We start from the raw sequence: 23,461 nt of genomic DNA, 5'->3' as shown, positions 1-23,461 counted from the left end.
TCGTCATCCTCTACAAGAAAGGTCCTATGCAATTTTCTCGTATCTCCAAGAGTTTAGGAGTTATTGAGGAAAAATGAAATTTTTTTCCAAAAGTTCGTCGTTTCGACGGTGGAATGGTCGGATTTTGTCAATATCAATAAAATGCCAAATAATCATACTTAGCTCATTAAATATCGAAATTAGAAGAAAAATTCATAGAATTTCTTTCGTACAGCTTGGGATAATGAAAATTTGGCAGAAAAAAGCAAGTCAGATCGAGCATTAAGAAAAAGACAGATTTATTACTGTTTTTTACTCTTGTACCGTTAAAGGAAATTAACACAAGCCGAAGCTGGCCAGGAATCATTGTCCTAAGCTGTACTGATAAAATATCTTAGTTTGACAATTCTATAATTCGATTTCAAATATTGATCAATTGCGCGTATCCGGAATGACACGAACGCGCGACAGTGACATGGAAGGATGATACTATTTAGTCGAGCATTGAGGTCTCCGCCGAGGCCAGTTTACTCTTTCCGTTTTCTGATTTCAATACCATAGAATAAGCGTGTGTCGTCTGATCGCATTGGAATTAGCGAACTAATGCATTCAGAGAAACACAATGTGCACATGCGGGTACAGTTGAATCAGATCGAACGATCATGTAATTATTCGATAACCGTTGGTATATCGGGTTAAGGATCGACGTAATAATATCAATTAAAGTGGACTGCCGTCAGGCATGCACTCGCCCGTTTCGTATACGAAAAACGCGCCTAAAAAAGAACCAAGTGGCTATCGCGGAAATTTACGAGCTCAATGAGGAGTTTCGTTTATCGTCGCGCATATTTTTCCCGAGCAACGCGCAATTAATTTCGGGTTCATGCAACATGTTCGCCGGTCCCAAAAAAAAACCATGGACGATAAGAAAGTGGTGGCGCGATGAAATTTGGCGCACTACCGTTTAGACCCAATCTCGAACGGTTCGTGTGAAACTTGTTGGAAAGAAAAAATCCGGTATCCGATTTTTGTCACGAGTACTCATTGGTTTTTTTTAAGGAAGTATTCCCTGTAATTCCGTGATGTATGTAGGCCAAATGTGTAACGTGCACAGTTTCTGTCCGGAGTTCGTGACGAATCACGGTGACGCGGCTGACATGAATTTCAACTATGGTCGACGATTATTTCTTTAAAGAACGCTCCGGAGAACGCAGACACACAGACACACATACACAATAACCCGTTATGAATCTACGGCGTCGAAAACGGGGTACCAGCGGGGCGACGAGAAAGAAAAGAGGACTCGTTATCGCGGCGAGTGCTCTGATATGAAAATGAAGAACGATCCTTGGAACGGTGCGTGACGGATCGTCCCGTGTACGAAGCGAGCCGATTAGAAAGAAACAATTCAACTGCGGACGGGATAACTATTTATCACGAGCGGCTTCTACGCTGTACAAAATTAAGGCTAATCGTATGAATAACGAATGCTAATATATGACGAATTTCAAATATAAATACAATGTCGTGCGGCCGTAAGTTAGTTCTAATTGCGAGCCCCGCGGGCCTGCTTGCCGTGGAGGTATCGACACGCGACTGAACGACGTAAAACGGAAGGGCGCGTGTAAACGCGGCTGCCGATTGGAACTCGTTCCGTTACCTACTTTATTCCATCCCCGTCCAGCTATCCGGTTATCGCGGAACGCGCAGATTCGTGTTCCTGTTCGCATTGTAATCCGCGGCTCGGTTCATTAATCGTCGCTAGCCGTGAATATGCATGAGCCACGAATTCGAAACAAATGAATTTCGGTAAAGGGTCGATTCGAACCGGGTGGGAGATCCGTAGCTGCCCGGGGGTGCGTATCACGACACGTACTAAGACCGTCACATGACGTGTACAACGCGATCGACGATATGTAAATCACTGCGGCATCCCGTCTGCTCGGTGTACGCCACTCGTTGCCTTTTAACCCAGCTCTTAGCGCGGCACGCTTGTCGCAGGACAACTACCTCCCGTGTTATACCCGCGGACCCCCACTCATGTGCGCGCGGCACGCTCGCTCGTCACGCACCTACGCTAATATATGTCAATTACGATTTCCAACTTCTCGCATGCATTACCCGGTCGTGACGTTTAATGAGATTCCGGGTGACAGTAAAGTAATACGATTCATGCAATCCTCGCCTTTCATATTTCACGGCGAAAGAACTGTTACTCGAGTCATTTTATGTTAAGCAGTCACGTTGTAACGGAGAATATATTGTGGTAATAGCTTTTGAAATGCATATTAAAATCGTGCAGCTGCTTTCTTTATTCTGCGAACGACGTTAAAACTGTTTGGATCTCAAAAGAAAATATTCTTGGAAATGCATGGAGTAACTTTTTTATGGTAGACGATTCAATAAAACGCTCTCGCCGCATCGAAGTCGCGAACTTTTATTCTACTTTCAATCTTTATATTGCACGCGGGTGGCTAGCTCAACGTTGCACGAAACAAATAGCAGGCGATCGTCGCGAAAAATCAGGGCTATATATGTATGTCACACGAGATCGCTGATAAGGGAGGAAAAAAGAAAGAAAAAAGGTTTCGTGTTAATCGGTCCCAGCCGAATTAACCCTAGGATCGCCTTGCGAACGGCTTATCGGTGCACCGGCCCTTATCACCGACCAATTATCGCGGCACCGCACGGCTGCGGAAATTGTTGAAAATATATTTTCCACTTTTGCCGCCGCTACAAATTCGAACCCCGGCCTGATATTTTTTTATCTATCTATACCATTTCAATAAATCTCAGTCGATATTTCCATACACGCTGCTCGTTAACGTTTGCATACTGTTTAACGAGGTAATACCGTGTGCTTTTATCGGCGACGAAATATACATTTCATTCACCGTTTAGCAAGTTGAGTTTCTACTCGCTGCTACAGAGATTAAATGAATGGCGCGGATGATCATTCGTGGTCAGTGACTCGGCCGGGAAAGGTTCAGGGTTGAAGTACACCGAGGCGACCTTTCGATGGTCTCTGGTCTCTTATCATCAGGATAAATGTTAACGTGGGATATTCACCCTGGCGCGTTTCGACTTGCAGGATGAAGCTTTCCCCGTAAATATTTGTTTCCACGAATATGAATAATGCAACGGAACGAGAGAAAATTAATGCAAAAAAACGTGAAGGTTGAAATATGTTTGATAACCTTTAGGGCTGGCTTCCTTATCAAGCTGGCTCGCGGCGTGCTGCCTAGAAAGTGGCGGATTTCATTTTCGCTGAGACTGGAGGTCATCACTAATCGATGATGCATGACCGGGATCAATCCTGAAAAACCAAAACCATGAAATGAATAAATAAAAAAATATACTTTGTAATTGAAGTTTAAATTGCATCGTCGCCTATAATTATTGTAATGAAAATTCGTACAATATTTAACAGCGTTTCGTATGATACTTCATATTGATTTAGCCCGTGCACAACGCGAATGGGTTGAGAGATATTCAGTTCCACTTTTATGGAAGATTTCACTGTGCATAAAAAAATTGGTGAAGATGGTTGCTGCGTCGATAGGGGAGTGAACCAAGTAACACAGAGGGAAACGACCGGGGATAAATGCGTGGAAAGGTTAAGGGTTGTAGCACCCATGGTGAACCCGGAGGGTGCACCCACGCGTACTTTCGTTGCGGCGCCCATTCGACCGGGTTCGCATACCGGAAGATTGTTGCACCGCGGCCTTGGCCTTGCGGCGGCGTCGACGTATGCATCTCCCCTCGTATGCAATTGTGTTGCGGTCCGTTTCGCGAATCTAATAATTTATGTAGACAGCCCTCGTAAATCACGATGCGAAAACGCTTTCTGAATTACGCGTTTCTTTTCTCTTTTCACTTCCAAATCCTGCATCGTTAGTTCAATTAATATTTTTCAAATTATCATTTCTTTCATGAAGGATGGATGGATGATCCTTCAGTTTAATGTACAGCGCGTGTCAGTAAGAAATATGATTTTAAATTATTCATTAGTCATTGATTTCGTTATAAACTCTCAGACAGAAACATATGTTAGTTCGTCAGAAACAAGAATACATTTGTTTAATGATATCCATTCAAAATCATAGACTGCATCTTCCAGTAAAATCATTAAATAATTTCTTATTGATTCCTGTACATAATCCCGTTTTATCAGCTTACACAATGCCAGGATTCATTGTTTCATTTAAACGTTTTATTACACCGAGGAAAGAACTGGGATTCGAATCTCCAAGTAAATTCGAAATTCGAAGGTAGTCCTTTTGGCAAGGAATATCTGAACGTGATCCATCAGATTTGGAAAGTATAGACTGGGATCGGCGTTAGTGAACGAGAGCACGCAATACGTATACGTGAGCCTCCGTTTCGTCAAACGCGACAAACCTTCGTAATTACGTGGATTAGATCTCTCTGCGGCGCAGAGCGAATTATTTTTAGTGTGTGATTTATTAATAGAAACTTTCGTGAGCTTACGCTGTTTCGTGGTTATTTCGATGAAAGAGATGGTAGATTACCGTGAGACTTACGTCGTGTAAGACATTCTAAGCGTTACCTCGAGGTTGACCAAATGGGATTGCATTGTAGCATGTATCGAATATTCGATAAATTATGAATTGATGTACAAGTCACATACGTAGTGAGGGATTTCTATTGGCATTGTTAAAGGAAAAATAAATTTCGATACGTGGTCACAGTGGCTTTACGTGAAACGAGGCAAAAGGCCTTCCACATTGTTACAGTAAAGAGGCCGGCAGCCTTGGACGGAATTCATGAAGCTCGTTAACAGACCAGCACGTGAGAGATGTTTCTAAAGTGAAACTGAAAATACTACTTGTTGTACCGAAAGCAATCGGATTCTATTGAATAGAAACACGCGTCAGGATATACTCGATTGAAGAGAAATGCAATTTGATAGAAATATAGAAATGATGCCAACCGAGATTCCACGTAAAAGATTGCATATTTTTTCACTGTCTCCAAAGCTCGTGCTTCGAGACCATTAGGAGAGTCCTTCTTGCCTAGATCGTCTTGTCATAAGTATTTATTAGATCTCGCAACGGCAATTTGCACTTGGACTGTTGAGAGGTAATTTAAAAAAAAGAGAAAAAAAAAGGCAATGAGTCGGAGGAGGTGGAAAACATCGACGACCTCGGCAAGGGTTAAGCTTACGTCACGGAGGGTGCACTACCGGAAGGGTTGGCGAATGAGAGGGTCGTTTGACCTTCACCCTGTGTTAATCTATGCTACCATTATCATACCAATCCCATCAAAGCTGGCATTGCATTGCAACTGCACGACGATAAACGCGAGTCCAGTTATTGGTCGATCGAGCTACCTCTCGATGAATCATTTTTCTCGAAATCCGATGGTCAACCGACGTGCGTCGACAGGAGGTATTGTCGGACTTCGCGAGACGAGTAAATGAATATTTGTTGGAAAAGAAAAATATAAAATACTTCGGTAATAGACGTCGATAAATTAGATGTTAAGTATAGCAAGCGATGACAAGGTCATCGAATCTCTGGCATATTGCCGGGCAGGAGTGTGCGTGCCTCGAATTCATAAGTCGGTTTATTAGACTATTAGCCTCGTTAACGGTTTTTTCCTCTCTCCGGTTCACTTTGAATATTGACCCTATTTAACCAATCACCGTAATTGACCCGACGCGATGCCACTCTTCGCGTAGGAACCGGAACCCCTTTTTCATTTTGGGTCCCTACGATCCATCGGAGGCGTGGACTTTCAACCTGATTTACTAACGAATCCTCGTTACCGGGTGTCTATCAAACTTTCATTTACCGAGGTTCCCTCCTGTCCTTCACGATTTATCATCTATTGTTACGAGATCACGGAATACGAGCGTAAGTTATAACTATATGAAACCTAGTTAGCTAAAGCACGTGTACACGTGAGATGACAATCAAAAATGATACAGCTATCGCGTATCGTTTAACTCAGTCGTAAAGCAGCCTTTATGCTAAGCGAGAAATAAAAATCCTAAGGGGAAAATTAAAAGCAACGACGTGGCCTCCTCACATGCTTTTTGAATAATGCAAATAAATCGAGGCCACTGCGGGTCGTAACCCTGCAAAACGAAATAATAACAGAAGGATTGATAAAAAGAAATGTATCGTTCGAGTTTAATTGTAATTCCTTTCGGCGAGATGTGCACCTCGAATACAGGGGTGGCTGTTTGGCCTTGAGACACGATGGCCCACTCGAACGTACGAGGGAGAGGGTAGGGGATGTTGCAGCCAGGGGGCTGGTTCTCCAACCCGATGGGCTCAGCACAGCACCCCGCCTCCAGTTGTCCATCGAGCACAGCCGGGGTTGCACCTAGTGGCCCCAGCCCTCTCGCGATCCTCTCTCGCTCCGAGCACCACATTTCACACTCGGTACTGATCGCGGTATCGATACCCTATCGTGATCGGAACGCGCCGCCGCTTCAAGGTCGTATCGACAACCGCGATCTACCGTTTCCGCTGCCTACTTTTTTTTACAAACCGCGTCGTCTCTCCCACAGTCATCCCACCCAGTCTTCCAACCGAGATCCACAATTCGTGCCTTGAACAAGGCGGATCGAGGATAATTAATAAATGGTGCGATGATATTTTGAATATTTCATAAAAATAAATCGTGCATGTTGAAGTGATCGTTGTACGAAATAGTGACCGAGAGAAATGTGAATAAAGAAAGGATACGGGATCCGTGATTCGGTGAAGAACGTTCCGACAACGATTCGAGTGAATATCGCCGCGCGGAAATACAGTGATATAGGTCCACCATTGAGTCGGCAAGTTCCTCGTCCCGTTCGGACCTGGAGCCGGACTTTGGTGCCGGCGGCGAGAAAGCGGACTCCTACAGCGACTCCGAGTTCGAGTCCTGCAGCCCCAAATCCTGGGAGGGCTGCGACAGTTTCGTCGTGTTGATGAGCGATTCCTTTGAAGTTATATCGCTGCCGGCCGACATGCTGCAGGTCTCCGAACCTTTCTATTCAATCATTTTCTAAATAACGTTTATTATCATGTATCAGTTCAAACGTGAATTACATGATGTTTTAATTGGTGAAGGAGTTAGGATGAAGTGCTTTTCTAAAATTATAAATCCTCCATTTAGTAGCTTTCGATCGACAGAGATCATTCGAAGGAAACTTGAAATATATTTCTTATATGTTTTAACTGTTAGAGTGGAACGATGATAATTAGAATAAAAATAATTATTGCAACGTAAAATAATAGCCGGCCAGCTACGGGAAGAAAAGCAACACCTGGTACACGAGTCCAAGCGGCGGAGGCAGCAGAGGTGGAGCAGGTGTCGGAGGTGGTGTCGGAGGATGGCAAAGTAGACCACCGGCAGTGGCGAGCCTCAGCAGGAAAGCTTCCATCACCGACGAAGCACCACCTCCTGGCGGTGGAAAGCCTTCCTCAGGACGCGTCATTAGAATCGTTAACAACCACGATCACACAGTGCAGGTGATTAAACGATAAGCGTCATTAAATATAAGTTCATTTTTGCCTGAATACAAATTTTATCTCACCCATTATTTCAATATAAAACAGTCAATGAACTTTATGGGGTATATGCGTTCTCGAATTGAATTCCAGTGTCGAGTTCTGTTGAATCTTCGCACTTCCCAACCGTTCGAGGAGGTGCTGGAGGACCTTGGACAGGTACTAAAGATGAATGGGGCCAAGAGGATGTTCACAGTTTCGGGTCAAGAGGTAAACGATTGCGTAACGAGTAAAAATGTAAAAGAATCTATGCGATCGTACGATGTGTGTGATCGATTCGTGTACAGCCGAAACGTGGGCGACTCGAAAGTTTATCAGCGATTTATGCAAATCTGAGAGATTGGCTCGGCATCGCACTTATAAAATCTGCTTGAATAATGTTTGTCCATAAATATGCATGGGGCGGTGGGGGCGCCGAAACGAAGCGTGACGATATCGGGGTCGACTTCTCCGTTGTAAACGGAATCGGGTCGGCGGTTAACTCTCCCATACGAATTATCCTAAATCATGTTTATTCCATCGTACGCGTACTTAAACGAAGAAATACCTTGAAAATAAAAAAATATAGGTCGGCCGAGAACGCGAAAGACCTCGAGCTAAGTCAGCTTAAGTAGTTGTTCGTTGATACGAGAAGATAAAAGATAAACGACATTATTATTATTATTATTATTATTATTATTAACGTTGCGTGTCATCTCGACGATTCAAAGTTTCAACCTTATGATACGTTAGCCGATTACATGGCCCGGCTTGAGTGGATCGGAGGACCGCGGGAAAAAGGTCAGAGATCCATCTTTTCAGGTCACGACCGTATATGAATTTCAAATTGACCAATTTTCCTTACCGAGCATTACACTACCTTATGCATCATCGTGTGTATACGTGTACGATGACGTTCGCGATACGATCCTGACCCGAGGGCTAAATGTCTCTCGCGTTCATTCATTTCGTTGCCACACCCCTCTAACGCTTCTAATTCTTTTCGACAAGATAACAAAAAACCAAGCAGAATTCTCTTTATTGTCAGTTTTTATATTTCTGCATCGTTGAAATTTGTCGATAGGTGAGAAGTTTCTCCCAGCTGAGGAACGAATTCGCGGACGTGGATACGTTTTACCTGGGCACAGGATCTGGCATCGGCATGGCTGGGACCGTGACCGCGTCTCCTGCGAGGAGGTCCAGATCGCGGGGACCACCGACCGTGGTGGAGGATATCGGCCGTCAGAGACGCGCACGCAGCAAAAGCAGACCGCGAGCTCTGTACGCTCCCGATTCAGACGTCGTCCGAGTAAACGGTTCTCCATATCGCTCTTCGTTTATCCATGTACGAGCGCCTCTCACCTAATTGTAAATAACGTTGCCCTATGCTTTATTTTTAAATAGATTACAGCGTGGTCGAGGTGCTGCGAGACGAGCCGGCGAGGGTGACTATCAGAGGATTGAGGAGGTCTTTTTATCCGCCCTCTCATTTGCCACCGGTGGACAATTCGCCGCCGGATAAGAAATTGCAACTTGAATGGGTTTACGGGTATCGGGGCACCGATACCCGTAGAAATCTGTGGGTATTGCCGAGCGGCGAACTTTTGTATTACGTCGCTGCCGTGGCTGTTCTCTTCGACAGAGAGGAAAATGCACAACGGCACTACGTGGGCCACACAGAAGATATCACGTGTATGGAGGTAATCCTCGATCATTTTCTTTCACCTAAAATTATTGGTATTAAATAGAGCCTTTTGTTACATATTAAAGGAAACTTTATTTACTGTTCTAATTAGTGAAAGTAAATTAATCGAAATTAAATTAGTATTAATTATGAATCACAATGAATGCTATCTTACATGTGCTCAGTCTCAGTTTACTTCAGTCTGTACCGGAAGCAGAACGGAAACTTTAATGCTACCGACTATGAGAAACTAAATATAAAAACCGATTTATTCAATTTAAAGCTTCAACAAAAATTAGTAGACAAAGAATATCGAAATGGAGAATGAAAGAGAGTATGAGTGATTCTGTTTGAAATGCAGGTTCATCCGAGTAGGGAGCTCGTGGCTTCTGGGCAAAAAGCCGGTAGACATAGAAAAGCACAACCGCATGTGCGCATCTGGTCGACAGAGACTTTGCTCACCTTATACGTATTCGGAATGACCGAGTTCCAGATGGGCGTCTCCGCGTTAGCGTTTTCGCAATTGGTAAAATACGATGTCACATAATAATATGAATGATAGTTATTAGAATTAGTAGAAAATGAAATGTGTTTTTGCGTAGAACGGGGGCAGTTACGTGTTGGCGGTTGACGCCGGCAGAGAAGCGATACTCTCGGTATGGCAGTGGCAATGGGGCCATTTACTCGGCAAAGTGGCGGTAAGTTCTCCTCCACCTCCTTCGCTCACGCGACAACTTCATAATCATACATCATAACGCACGATTTTCTCAGACCATGCAGGAAGATTTGACCGGCGCGGCTTTCCACCCTCTCGACGATAATTTGTTAATTACGCACGGCCGAGGACACCTGACGTTTTGGAATCGACGAAAGGACGGTTTCTTCGAGAGGACGGATATCATTAAACCTGTAAGCGTAATTTTGTTCGTAGTTAAAAAAACATGCGCGTAAACAAATTCGTTTTAACGTTCAAGCCGTCCCGTACGCATGTGACCAGCATACAGTTCGAACAGGACGGAGACGTCGTTACCGCGGACAGCGACGGTTTCATCACCGTCTACTCCGTCGACGCGGACGGCGCGTACTTCGTACGAATGGAATTCGAAGCGCACAATAAAGGCATAAGCTCGCTGGTTATGCTATCAGAGGGAACGTTGCTCTCCGGTGGCGAGAAAGACCGCAAGATCGCCGCGTGGGATTCCCTTCAGAATTACAAACGTATCACTGACACGAAAGTATGTCATTATTCTGCCTGAAACCGATGCATCCTTCAATGATATGTCGCAATGTTATCCAGTTGCCAGAAGCGGTGGGTGGAGTTCGTAGCATCTATCCTCAGAGACCAGGTCGGAACGACGGGAACATTTATGTAGGAACCACCAGGAATAATATCTTGGAGGGATCTCTTCAGAGAAGATTTAATCAGGTGGTGTTCGGTCATGGGAGGCAATTATGGGGTCTCGCGGTCCATCCTGACGACGAGGTGTTCGCTACAGCTGGCCACGATAAGAATATCGCGCTCTGGAGAAGACACAAGCTTCTGTGGACCACGCAGGTAGTTCTGATTCTAACTTCATAGTATTCCTTCGATAAATATAGAGACAATAAGCGAGATAATTTTCATTTGCCTACTATTATCGAAGGAATGAATACTGCATGTTCAAAGTTTGATGTTCAACTACGATGTGATTTCAGGTTGGCTTCGAGTGCATCTGCATAGCTTTTCACCCGTTTGGAGTAGCCCTCGCCGCTGGTTCCTCGGAAGGCCACCTCCTGGTTCTCGCTGCGGATACGGGAGCGGCTGTGGCGACTCTTCGAGTCTGCGGCTCACCTCTATCATGCATCGGCTACAATCCTAGTAATTCGCACTTTCCCGAATACAAATTTTACAGTTAATATTAACTGTACCATTTTTACAGCGGGAGAAATAGTGGCGATGGGCTCTCAGAATGGTAGCGTGTATCTCTTCAGAGTATCTAGAGACGGATTCTCGTACAAGAAGAGCAATAAGATCCGCGGGACGCAGCCGTTGGTGCAGCTCGATTGGAGTTCCGACAGCAGATTCCTTCAAACGGTCACCCAGGATTACGATCTCGTATTCTGTAATTTCTTTTTACTTCTCTCAACAATCGCTTTTCAAGCGTGGTGTAAGATACAACACATAACATACAATAATTGTTATAGGGGACGTGAAAGCGTTGTCGTCGGAGAAAAGTCCGTTAGTGATGAAGGACGTAAAATGGTACACCCACAACTGCATGGTTGGCTACATGGTATCCGGTAATTACAATAAACTAATATAATCATCATCAATAAGAAGTCTGTCCTCATATCTGCAATCTAATGATTGAGAATTCATTTTTACTGTTCACAGGTATGTGGAATAATCGTTATTATCCGCTGACGACTGTCCTGACTACGTCAAGTAGATCAGCAGCCCACGACATGTTGGTCAGCGGAGATGCCGAAGGTTACCTAAGGCTCTTCCGGTATCCGTGTACCAGTGCGAAAGCCGAATACGTCGAGGAGAAGGTGTACAGCTCGTTGGTAGCGTGCGCCAGATTCCTCTACAACGACCAAAATGTCGTCACCGTCGGTGGAACCGACGCCGCGCTGATGCTTTGGGAACTGGTCGACGAATAAGCAAATGAGCAACCGTTTGCCATCAATTTCGCCTCTGTCTTCTATCAGGTCTGCATAAGATCGCGATGATTCGTCATAAGACTTTTTTAATACCCATCAGCGAGCGCGCGACGAACGATTTATCTTATTGCACTGGGTATGGTTCAATAACGACGCGCCAGCGATTCGTATCGATTGGATCGATACTTATCGTTAACAATTTTTACAAACACTCCCACCCGACGCCGTTTAAACGTGCATACTTTTCGCTTAATGACGAGCCGACTCTCGTCGTTTCGCTGTCCGAAATATATTCTTAAGAACGTCGATGCTCTGCTCGACACTTAGGTGAATCTTGTGGAAGGTATCAAACTTCAAACACAGTTTCAGCGACCAGTAACGATCAAGACGAAGATACAAAACCCGAAGCAAAGCGAACTCTCGAGTAATTGTCGGCTGTTCACTTTACTTTAATTTACTTCGAGTATTGTAATCCGATTACATGTTCCCGACTCGAATCACGTATTTTCGTGTTCGATTCTATCCTCGTTGAAACTCGCGGAAGGAGTAATTTGATAACCGTCAGAGAGGACTGTCTACTGTTTTAGTGAAAGGAAGATATGATCTATGAGAAGACCCACTAACAATAAGCCTCGAAGTTGTACCTTCGGGCACGCAATAACTTTTTAATAACTCTACCGCTCCCTCATAGCATCCGATGAATTTTACCAGTCGATTACCCATGAAACAATCCGTACGCAACGTTTCTAGTAATTTTTACCTCTCGCAACATTTAAACAGAATCTCTCACGCCCCGTTCAAGGATCTATCTTCCCTTCCCTCAATTGTTTTGTCATTGTCGACTTCTTGTACACGTTTTTTGACGATAAACTCGACGAACGATAACGTTATCACGCAGTATACATTATTAATGCCGTAATGGAAACAATACGTAAGCGTATAGGCACACGTTCAATGTGTATCCCAGTAGGATAAATGATATAAAGTGTTGACACGTTCGCGAGCGTGCAAATTTTTCGGGGCGCTGGCGCCCCTGGTAGATTTTAAACGACGAGATAAATAGATGTATTGTATGTAAACGAAATAACCGGGACGAGGAATAATTATTATACGAAAACACGAACACTGACCTTTTTTCAAGCTCTCCGCCGTCTCGTAGGTTTCCGAGAAAATGCTGTTGCAGGACAACGCGCCACTCCGTCGATCCTCCTTCACTTTGTTCACACATATTTCTAAATAGATACAAGATCGATAAAATCATAGAAAAGAGTATACAGAGTTTAAGTGATATGTTATTATCAGAGATGAATAGGGAGACTAACGACACGAGGGCGGTTGAAACCAAGCCAAATTTTGACAACTGCTGACGATCAAATGGGAGTGATAGAATGTGTTAGTAGAAATGTGCCTATAAAAATTTGGCTCGAATTCAATCGCGCTATTTCGCCAATCTCCGTACTCGTTTGTGTTATTATTAAAAGAAGTATATATTATATATATATTTAGTAGTAGATGCAAACGGTAACACGAGAAACATGTTAACAAGCTACGTTCGGGATCGTCACTGCCATCGCATCGATTTCGAAATTTTTTCGCGACCTGTGGGTGCTTGAAAATAGTGTATTTTCTCTGCGGGTGAGCGTCGCGTGGATAGAAGCTATTTCAAGGTGCGTATCGCGGCAGACCTTTGTCTGAAATTGCAGACGTTTCAACTGTTCGGACTCTACGGCTACATGCGACGATTTTATATTTTATACCAATGAAAATTGTGCATCGAAATTCAACTACACGTAAACAATGTTTGGGATATCTTAAAATACTTGTATGTACATAAAGAAACGTAACGCAATCGCAGGCAGGACTGAATTTTGGTTTTCGATGCGTTCCGAAATAAAAAAAAAAAAAAAAACGAGAATGATACAAACGATCCTCCGAATACTGTAGCGTAAAAACGTAAACTTGTAGAAGCTATCTTAATACGCAATAAATTCTGCACGTTAGATAAAACTACGATTACGTCATTGCTAGAATTAGGAATAACTGAAGACACGATCAGTGACTCAAAGCAGTTCTTTATTATTAATTTCATCTCTTACACTATAAGTGTTCCTGGTAAGCGTCTAAGTGGTTCATTTTTCATTTTATCCTCTCAAACATAACATGGAAAAGTGTCCTGCGCCCGGAATCGATTTGTGCTCGTTTATCCTCGCATCATTCTCGGCCGTTCGCACTGTCTTTTTTTCCTTTAAAATAACTATTTCTTTCTGACAGAAAGAATGCGTATCGGCCGCGTTCATGTTCGAAACATGCTCACGCGCACATAAAACAATGTTGTTCACGGTTCGATAAAGATTGAAATAGGAACGAAGCTATAGGAATAATAAATGCAAGAATGCGAAACGTAATTGTTATTGTGCATCGGCACAGTTAACATTGGAATAAAAACTTTCCCACGAACCACGATTTTTTGATCAGAATAAAAATAAGAAGACTGCAGTCGCAACGATTCATGATTTGAAAGCAAATGCATGGAACACGTTCGAACATGAACGTCTCTTAAAACGCGCGGGGAATGAATTTCGTTTCGAAATAAAAAGTGTCTGTCGCGTGATTCCATTCTTCCTCCATGGTATATACAGACTAGATAATACAAGAAGGAAAGCCGCCTGTATACGTATTACAGAAGCTTTCATATTTGTTTTTCTTATTTTCATTAATTACTTTTGTTTCGTTTTGCGGTTCTGAGGAACTTTTTTTGTACAATTGCATGTATGCCATTTTCTTTAAAAATCTTTTTATGTGTGTCTTTGTATGTATATATATACGTGCACGTGTCCCACGTGTAACGAGTGAGCACGTCTTCAACGATATAATAATACTTTCGGCAACTCCGATCGTCCAGATTCTTTCTTTCTTTCTTTCTCTCTCTCTCTCTCTCTCTCACACTCTCTCTCGCGCTCTATTAACAAATTCGAAGATTCTCAGTTTTATAAATAAATAACAACTATATGAAACAATACGTTCAGGTTCTCTAAAATAATATAAATTTACAGGTCTACAGTCTAAGGTTCCCGATCAACTTCTTGCTTTCTCGCATTCGCTCTCCCTTTCATTCCCGAGTTGTTCACGCTCGATTCGCTCTTTGTAGAATTATATGCTTCTGCATTCTCTCCTCTTCCTCAGTCACGATCTCCACAATCAAATAAAGTGAGAATTAAGATACTGATCAATTTCTCTTTACTCTGATACGGATCAACAGGCAACGAGTTTTAGAAACACTCTGCTTTGTTGCGAAGAGACGAAGTCTGCGATTTAAAAATCGAATTAACCAAAATTGCAGACCCTGTCTCTGCCGATCAATCGATGCAATTAAAACAGAAGATAATAATAACACTTATGTTTTCTCTTTCTTCCTTCGATATAATCTAGGATGAGTTCCGGAGAGGAATATCGATGTCAACTGCCACGTACATTTGTAGTCTGTTAAATACAAAAACGGCAGCGAACACACAATAATTTCCGCGTTTCCGAAGCGCAGCCTGAGAATTCGTTTCAATTTATTATATCGTTTATCATATTTTTTTTTCATCATCGAAAGACACGGTAAAGCCAAAAGGAGTCAGTCTTCGGTCGACTGACCGCGCTATACAGTATTTCTGGAACGTGCTCAGATACTACAGCAGAATGTAAAATGCTTGATTTTTGTTTTATTTTTTTTTCTTTAGGCACGTACTTAGAATTTGTTTCGCCCGTCTTCCCACTTTTTACGTTCTATGCATTCAGGCACAGCCAGATATAGACGCGTTCTTCCTTGTCTCTCTTATCACACTCGTACTACGCGTAAAGCGATACAATTTCTATTCGTGTACGGTGCTCGGTTCCATATCTTCTTTTTATTATCATTATCAATAATCCAGTTTCGCGTTTTCCAATGGAGCATCACACGTTGTCTTGTATAGTCTCTGCTTGTGCTCCAGATCGATTTTAGACGCACTGATACAAATTACGTTACACTGAAACTCTCACCAGGTATCCTAAATAAAGAACTATCCGTTTACTCGGCGTAACTCGCAGTAAGTTAAAAATTGATAAAAAAAAAATTGGAACAGGAGGAGAAGATAAGACGAATAAAAATGAATATCGTGCGAATAAAACTACGTGCAGTGGTCGTTTTTCTTTGTTCTGTTTTTTTGTTGTGTAATAATATTTATCGTCAAAGTCGTTTGTGAAATTTGTAAGATAAATCCTGTCTTATATCTATGATTTATAAACAATTTGTAAACTTTCTAGATGCGTTCACGAGAAAAGAAAGAGAGGGCAGAAGGACGAGTGAAAGAGGAGAAGATCGGCCAAGTAAATGGATAACCAACCAGTCTGTGTGGTAGCACCATTCATATGTTCTACGTAGGAGTCGGAGAGGGTACCTATTTACGTATTATCCGAAGTTAGTTCACAGAATTGCCTTTGTTCTTCTTCGCATGGCCTCCTGGAGGTAGTCTCCGATTCTTTCACATCTTCTTCATCCCCTGCCGCATTATTTGAACGATTGTCTTCGAACGATTGAGTATTTGAATCGTCAGCTGTCCTGCCTTCTTCTGACTTATTTACCTCCGATGTTTCTTCTTTATTAACTTCCGTCGTCCTCTCGGCAAGTTTGATCGTTTCACTCTGTGTTTTCGATCTTTTCGCGACGATCGTGCAGTCACTATTCATTTCCATAATTCGTTTTCGCGTTGTTCGACTCTCTGCGAACGACTCCGAAGTTTGCGCGTTGTCAGAGGCACCCATTAGGCTCGCATTCGACTCCACTTGACTTTCCGGTTCCATTTTATCGTTCTCCATGTTGACGTCCAAATAACACATCTTCGATGCATCCGGTGGCTGATTGTCGCTGTGGTAACCAGACGTCGTATCGTAGCACGGAGTTGCACTCGGCGCGTAAACATTTTCAAGTTGATCGTACTGACTCAACGACTCGTAGCTCTGTTGACTGATCTCTGAAAAATTTCCTTCCTTCCCCTGTTCTTTCTTGAATAGTTTCTTCTCGTACTCCTTCTGGTCTAACTTCCTCTGCACCTCGTTCTGTCGCTCTGCCTTCTTCAGCGCGTTCTCCACGGAAATGCTCGGCGTCGGGCCAGCTTTCGTGTACAAGTGAATCGGCCGTTGGAATCCCTTTGACGGATGCGGGGGAATCGATAATACTTCGCACTTGGAGAAACCGACCTCGGAAGATAAGAGATACTGCGTGAAATTATGTGGTCGAAATTCGATACTTCGATAATGTTTATATATCCGCTCCTGAAACAAGATAGCGAAATCACGTGTAATAAAGACAATAAGTTTTGCACGTTTAGTAGCGATCATTCAATGACACACACTTACCGTGAGATTTTTTTTCTTGGTGTAACTACTCCATCCTTGGGGTTCTAACAGTAGCACACCGCCCGGACGTAATTGAGCATACATGCGCTTGAAGGCTTGTTTCAAACCGGCGTCTCCGAAATTCAAGTGTATCCATTTGGTTAGCGACAAACAAAGAATCAAATCGAATTGCGGTTGCTCCGTACAGAGCAAAGAATCATCCTCGAGCACGTAATTACCCTAAAAATAAACATGTTTAAATTCTTCGGAATATAATTATTTAAATGTGTATAAAATAATAGTAACGTGTGAATTTCGATACGATACCTGTACGAACGTGACATTGTACGGAAAGCCTCTGTCACTTTTATGTTTCGTGAAACCTGGAATATCAACTGGGCCATAATTGATTGGCATAGACATTGGGAAGAAGTTTACATCCTGGTGGTCACTGCCCTCGTTACCAGCAGGGGACTGTGCACAATTTACATAGTGTTTGATATTTTTTCGAGCTATATTGATGAGTGTTCTATCAATGTCTATACCGGTTACACTGCGGGCACAGAAATCCCTCGCAACGGAAAGGGTAATGTGGCCGATGTTGCAACCAATGTCTAGCACGTCTTTCCCAATGAACAGGTGTTTACGTTGTGCAAATACTGTCAGTCTCATGTCCATTTCATGATGAGAGTTCCGGTACCCGTAATACCTGTTGTAGTTCCCGTATTGGTAACGCGCGTCTTTCTCTCGGAAATTAGGCATGGATTGTTTCTTTTTCTTATCCTGACTCGGCCGATGCTGCGGTCTAGGCTTCCACGCTCCTGGTTGTGGGATTACAGGACTGACAATCTTGTCTTTTACATCCATCTTCCTCAGCCTCTTGTCTTTAGGCTCCTCCAAACCCTTTAAACGCAATTTATTTTTGTCTTTTTGCGGGCTCTCGGACTTTGGCTCCTTAAGCTGATTCGACGAGTTTACTGGCGGTGAATTCATTGGTGCTTGCTGTTGTTCCATTTCGATGTTCTCAGTTTTATCCTCCGTATTTTGTTCGACGGGTTCTGCGATATCGCTACCATCGCACTCTTTAGTTTTGGTATCAATGGGATCGCTGGCGTCATTCCCGGAACCGGAAGACGCTCGCTTCTTTTTTCTATTCCGCCGTTTCGAACCTTTCTTCGTTGGCGATATAAGCTGCTTCTCGTATTCGTCATTGTCATTGTCATTACAATTGCTTAAGTTCAATGGATCACAGATATTTGGTGGTATTATAACTTCGATAACTTCTTTTTTGTGCTTAGGTGTTGGCAAGGGGCTAGACTTAGGTGTGACAGCGTTCATAGCTCTGTTGATCTCTTCGTCCTGCATGCTGTTTAGATTCAATGGATCACATATATTGCCACCGAGCAGAAATTTAGTCGGTGGAATAATTGCCCCCTCTTTCTTTCTACGTTTATATGGTGGGAAGAATTTATTATTGCTGGTAAAACTCTGCAAACGTTTTCTGCCGAATTTAAAATGACGACTCTCTTCGTGCTTGTGCTTCTTGTGAGAAGGGTTGAATGCCTTTCTTGACTTATCGTTCTCTTTCTTGGCGATGTGACCCACTTTGGTGGGCCGATCAACTTGTGCAGACGACATCTTGTGAAATCTACGAAACAAATAGAGCAAATCATTAACGTACGTAAAGAATATGCTTTGTGTATTTATTACCTAAGCATAATTTATCATTTCATACATATTCAGCAAATAGAAATTCTCAGAAAGAATAAAAATTCGAGGTGATATTTAAATATTATATAATGCGTTTACAGATAAGTTTTATGTAAAATTCTGAGATTTTAACTGATAATACCGAAAGAAAACGTGTACAATGTGAAAGTAAGAACGTTTTATGTATTATACAGCGAAAAGTGATCGTAGAATTTGTTCAACTAAACCTTTGTCACTATCTGGTTTCTAGTTTTACAGGCTGCATTTATCTAACACGCTCAAGCAATTATTTGTCCCGCGAACTCTTTACGATCACGTACTCGGATCGCTGCGTAAATTTATCATTCCCGCGATCACGCATGCGCACACTAAGGTTTATGCGTTCTGTAAACGGATGGCTCGCCAATGCTCACGATTTTCTTTCGGTATTTCTTGATCCAAACGTCACGCTACACAGCCAAACTTACCGTCAAACGTTCGACTCGCGGATCCAATTTCACGTCGACGTACTTTTCGGTCGCATTAAGCACAAAAAACTACGTATTTCGCGGAATATTCGGTACACCCAGTCCTGAACTGTCGTTGTGCGCCCATCAACGATGGCGAATAGCTGCTTCGTTTGCTTTGCTCAAACTCCATTTTCTATGTGGCTACCCGACCGAGCCGAAGGCAGCTTCGGCAAGTTTCGGCAACGAGACAGAATTCAGTTCGACGAAGCCGACGTTTTGAACACTGTGCGGTCATGAAAGAATTAAAAAATTGCGAGAATTCTTTGAAAAAGCACACTAAACGCGAGGTTTTTCGATTGTCATACATCTGTGTAGGCTTCGCGTACGTATACTCAGAGGTACGTATATTACTCTTACACCTCGAATTCTGATACGAATGATTTAAGCGATCAATATCGATTTGCAAGTATGTTCAAAATAGCTATTAAAATCCGATTAGTAAAACCGCTAGGGAGGTACTAGTACAAAGTGACAGCCTTATGGAACTTGGTATCACAGGAAAAAGTCGGCAATTTTTGACGTCCTCTAGAATATGTGGAAATCGAAGTAAGAAACAGATAGCACCGAGGAGGTACTATGAAACAGTGATAGCGCCCGTGTTAGCATAATCGCGCACTCCTGTGACGAGATGTGCGTGTCCCATCACGGGAGTGCGTGACTACGCTAGTGACGGGCTCTCGTGACAATATGTGCGTACTTTCTCCTCTTTATCTTTGTCCTTACTTCTCCTTTTTGTACCTTCTCTTTATTTTTTTCAACTATCTATTTTACTATTTTATTATTCTACCGTTTTTGACTTGAAACATTTGGTGATGATGAAACGTCCCGACTTGCTGGTTCGCCTAACTGAAAGATATCTCGACCGCGATGCGTTTCCTGAAGGGAAAAGGCTGCGCAATAATTAATGCTTTATGATGAATAATTAAATTAATTTCTTAATTATTTACTACGAATCTTGCCTCATTCTCGATCCGTCACGCTATCGGGATGACAACGAGAAAAACAATTTATTGTCATCTAGCAGTAGAACATGAGAAGTGCTCTTCGAGTTTTAAGGAAATTTGAAGTCGTATCCTTGAAATATGTACTCGAAATTACTTGTGTCCGGCAAGCATGTGTATGTTACAAATGGATCAGCGCCGAGCCGTCGCACCGCGTATAAATAGATGCACAATTAAGGCAATTTCAAAATCAGAATTAGTCATTTTTATCAGGGGTTCTTGAGCGCTTCTCGATTAATATGACTTTAAACGCAACGTAAGTCGAAGTAGTTTCACAGACTTGACTGATAAAAATATTACACACGAAAAATATAAGGAAATAAATTAATGAGATTAGTGCAATCAGAATTGATGTTATATGATAGATGAGTAAATAAATTACTTTCCTGCTCTTTACTAAGAATTTTAACAACGCAATTAAACTTTATCATTATTGTAGATCATATATTTTATTTATTAAATATATCTAATACATTATTTCACAAATATAACAACTTTCAGATCAATTTTTATTACATTTTGATGCATTTATTTTTTCCACAGATATACAATTTTAAATAATGTACAATAGAAAAAAGAAGACAATAAGAGTCTAATATATTTACAAAACGGTACTTATTGTACTTTTCAGCAGCAATTATTGTACTTCTCGAAGCCGGTATAACGTCGATAATTTTGGCGTCCTATATTTGTCTGTTACCTATCGCGTTAAACTCGTCGTTACGCCATTATAGCCGTTTACCGACTTCCTCAGTGCTGAATCGAGAAGAGTGGTTACCCCAGTGGGTTACCCATCGTACGTTAAGCCCCCTTAGGCCCTATTCGGCGTCCCAACGATAACACGGGCGCTACCATACCACTCTTTCGTAGGACATCCTCGGTGATTAAACCTAACCTACATTGCATTGAAAATCATATGGAGAATGTGGTTTGATGATCGTACTTTATGAGATCGAACGGACAAATCAATGAGTGGTTAGTAAAAACTTGTATAAAATATGATGCGTGTGTGTAATGCGGTAATATTTTAAATATACGCCGCTCGTTGACAGTTATATACTTTCTTACGTGCATAAAATGTATGCACCTGTATTCAAACGTGATATCATGCTTTTGAATTGCGAGCGTTGTAATTAGCATACCCATTAGTTGCTGTCCCTGTCGATTAATTAAAATCTCATTAATTGTAGGATTTAAGAAGTTAAGACATACTTGAAATAATCATCGTGATCAATTTCACATGTAGTGAAATCAATTTATATACAATCGAATGAATAGAAATCGTTCGATGTCGGTTAGAGGGATAGAATTTCCAACGTATTTTTAATTGACACATTTTATGCGTGCCTCGTTTGTTAGAGAGCCCGGCTCTGATTGGTTCCCGTTGCGTTGCAACAAAAATATTCTGGAAAACGATTTGCGGACCCCGATACAAACGCGCCGGGTTTTCTCGTGCACTCGGAATTTTTAGTTACATCCCGCGAACGCGATTTTTTTCTGATAAATTGCGTTGTTGTCGTATTTAACAAACATTTTCCGTACCGTTATTTTTCCTGTCGAAGACGATTTTGTTCATTTTTTTTCTACGTAAAGTATTATTGAAACAGACTCAGTAAACTCGAAACGAAATGCAGTCAAGAAAATTCCTGTTCGAGCAATCAGATTTAAATAATCGAACTCCGTTGTCGTCAATGAATAACTGGGATTTCGGGCGAATAGATTCAGTGTCTTCGTCGAGGAATTTATTCTCACAGGTAACAACGCGATAGTTATAGTTTTCTGAACAATCTGTCGTTAATCGTTAAGGAACATGTAAGTGACGTTGATTTATAAACAGTCTAGCTGTAGCTCGTCTAGAAAAGTACTTTTTGATGAAAGACGGTTTTCCGAAAGCTCGTATCACACTCCGCCGGTGGAAACGCCAATTCTACCGTCACCCAAAGCGCCGATAAAATTAAAAAAGCTTCCAAAGAGAGGAGATTTGAGGCCGAAAAAGTTACAGTACACTGTTGAAGAAGTGGCAGACAGTATGGACAGCCGCATACAAATCCATTCAGATCAATTAAACGCGTTATCTTTCATACAACATGCACCCGAGCCAAACAAGTCCCAGTTCTCGCAAAAGCAAACATGTCAGCTTCACCCTAAATTAAATAAGACTAAAAAACGTCACGACGAGAAAGAAAACATGGTCGTGTCAGGCGACCATAATGTCGTGCGAACATCTTCCGTACTTAGGTGTATAAATAATGATAAAAAACTGCATCCAACCAAGATTAGAAATACTGATGTTAAAGAGAAATTGACACATTACCGCGTATAACAGTGTACGTTAGCTGTTGATTTAATTAATCATAAGTATGTTACCATTAAGAGATTATAATAAGGATTGTATAATATAACTCTTATTTTATAAAGTGACACATTTATAATGAGTAAAATTTATGCAAACTTAAATACTTAAACACTCCATCTCATTATAATGGTACACTACTATTCTTCAGTACATACTTGATCTAAATGAGGAAGTATTGTTTCAGTGTGAGAAAATTTGTAAGAAACACTCACGTGGTTACAATACAGAAAGAATGTTAGTTTCTTGGTTGAGAGTTGAAGCAGAAAAAATAAAAAATGAAATACAATGTACCAAACATTTGGTATTATGAAATGAATCCTGATTTGCAAACTTATTTCTGAAATACTTCTGGCTTTCTGTGACTTCACAGATAAGTCAGCGGAATCTTGTGATTTACTCTAATAACAATTCATATAATGACAATATAGAGATAGTAATAGAAAGCTTTGCTTTTGAAATACCTTGTTCAGATCTAATAAAGAAATACTTTTTTATTTTTAATATAAAGTAGTAATATGTAAAACCAGAGCATATAATAAAAAACAATTTATATCGACTAATTTCATATTATTATGGTATAATTTATTGTTCACCGACGTTATCTGTACATTTACAACTTACAAATTATTGCAAACTTCGTTTTTAAATATTATATTTGCAAGGTCGTCCTCACGATCTTTGCCACTTCCTGTCCAGTCAATTCGTATGAA

At 41.8% G+C, this 23,461-nt stretch overlaps 3 protein-coding genes across 5 annotated transcripts in view; 2 read left to right on the top strand and 1 right to left on the bottom strand.

Moving 5' to 3' along the window:
• DCX-EMAP (Doublecortin-domain-containing echinoderm-microtubule-associated protein) overlaps window positions 1–13,730 on the top strand; it is a 21,281-nt gene extending 7,551 nt beyond the window's left edge. For 2 of the 3 annotated variants that reach the window (XM_026813627.1, XM_026813626.1), the window contains 13 exons: window positions 7,236–7,469; window positions 7,602–7,718; window positions 8,572–8,803; window positions 8,892–9,187; window positions 9,533–9,697; window positions 9,774–9,869; window positions 9,943–10,080; window positions 10,146–10,406; window positions 10,469–10,726; window positions 10,867–11,029; window positions 11,091–11,273; window positions 11,356–11,451; window positions 11,546–13,730. In XM_026813627.1, the coding sequence (XP_026669428.1) occupies window positions 7,236–7,469; window positions 7,602–7,718; window positions 8,572–8,803; window positions 8,892–9,187; window positions 9,533–9,697; window positions 9,774–9,869; window positions 9,943–10,080; window positions 10,146–10,406; window positions 10,469–10,726; window positions 10,867–11,029; window positions 11,091–11,273; window positions 11,356–11,451; window positions 11,546–11,814 (2,508 nt within the window). In that variant the 3' untranslated portion in view covers window positions 11,815–13,730. Of the gene's footprint in view, window positions 1–6,285; window positions 6,974–7,235; window positions 7,470–7,601; window positions 7,719–8,571; window positions 8,804–8,891; window positions 9,188–9,532; window positions 9,698–9,773; window positions 9,870–9,942; window positions 10,081–10,145; window positions 10,407–10,468; window positions 10,727–10,866; window positions 11,030–11,090; window positions 11,274–11,355; window positions 11,452–11,545 lie in introns of those variants that run through there. The other variant, XM_026813628.1, reaches the window with a different exon arrangement.
• A 140-nt stretch (window positions 13,731–13,870) lies between these two features.
• LOC108625138 (putative RNA methyltransferase bin3) lies at window positions 13,871–19,487 on the bottom strand. The gene is made up of 4 exons (XM_018024902.2): window positions 19,353–19,487; window positions 17,503–18,823; window positions 17,197–17,415; window positions 13,871–17,112 (listed from the first exon to the last, which is right to left on the bottom strand). The coding sequence occupies exons 2-4, from the start codon at window positions 18,811–18,813 to the stop codon at window positions 16,243–16,245; spliced, it is 2,400 nt and encodes a 799-aa protein (XP_017880391.1). The 5' UTR covers window positions 18,814–18,823; window positions 19,353–19,487; the 3' UTR covers window positions 13,871–16,242.
• Window positions 19,488–22,211: 2,724 nt separating this feature from the next.
• Window positions 22,212–23,067, top strand: LOC113464364 (uncharacterized; the record flags this gene model as incomplete). The annotated part of the gene is made up of 1 exon (XM_026813637.1): window positions 22,212–23,067. A coding segment is annotated over one exon (507 nt), but the record flags the coding sequence as incomplete, so codon positions are not given.
• Between the last annotated feature and the right edge of the window lie 394 nt (window positions 23,068–23,461).

Source organism: Ceratina calcarata, unplaced genomic scaffold (genome assembly GCF_001652005.2).
Source record: "Ceratina calcarata isolate Rehan_Ccalc_2016 unplaced genomic scaffold, ASM165200v1 scaffold347.2, whole genome shotgun sequence".
Lineage (NCBI taxonomy): Eukaryota > Metazoa > Arthropoda > Insecta > Hymenoptera > Apidae > Ceratina > Ceratina calcarata.
This window is presented reverse-complemented; position numbering and strand designations above follow the sequence as displayed.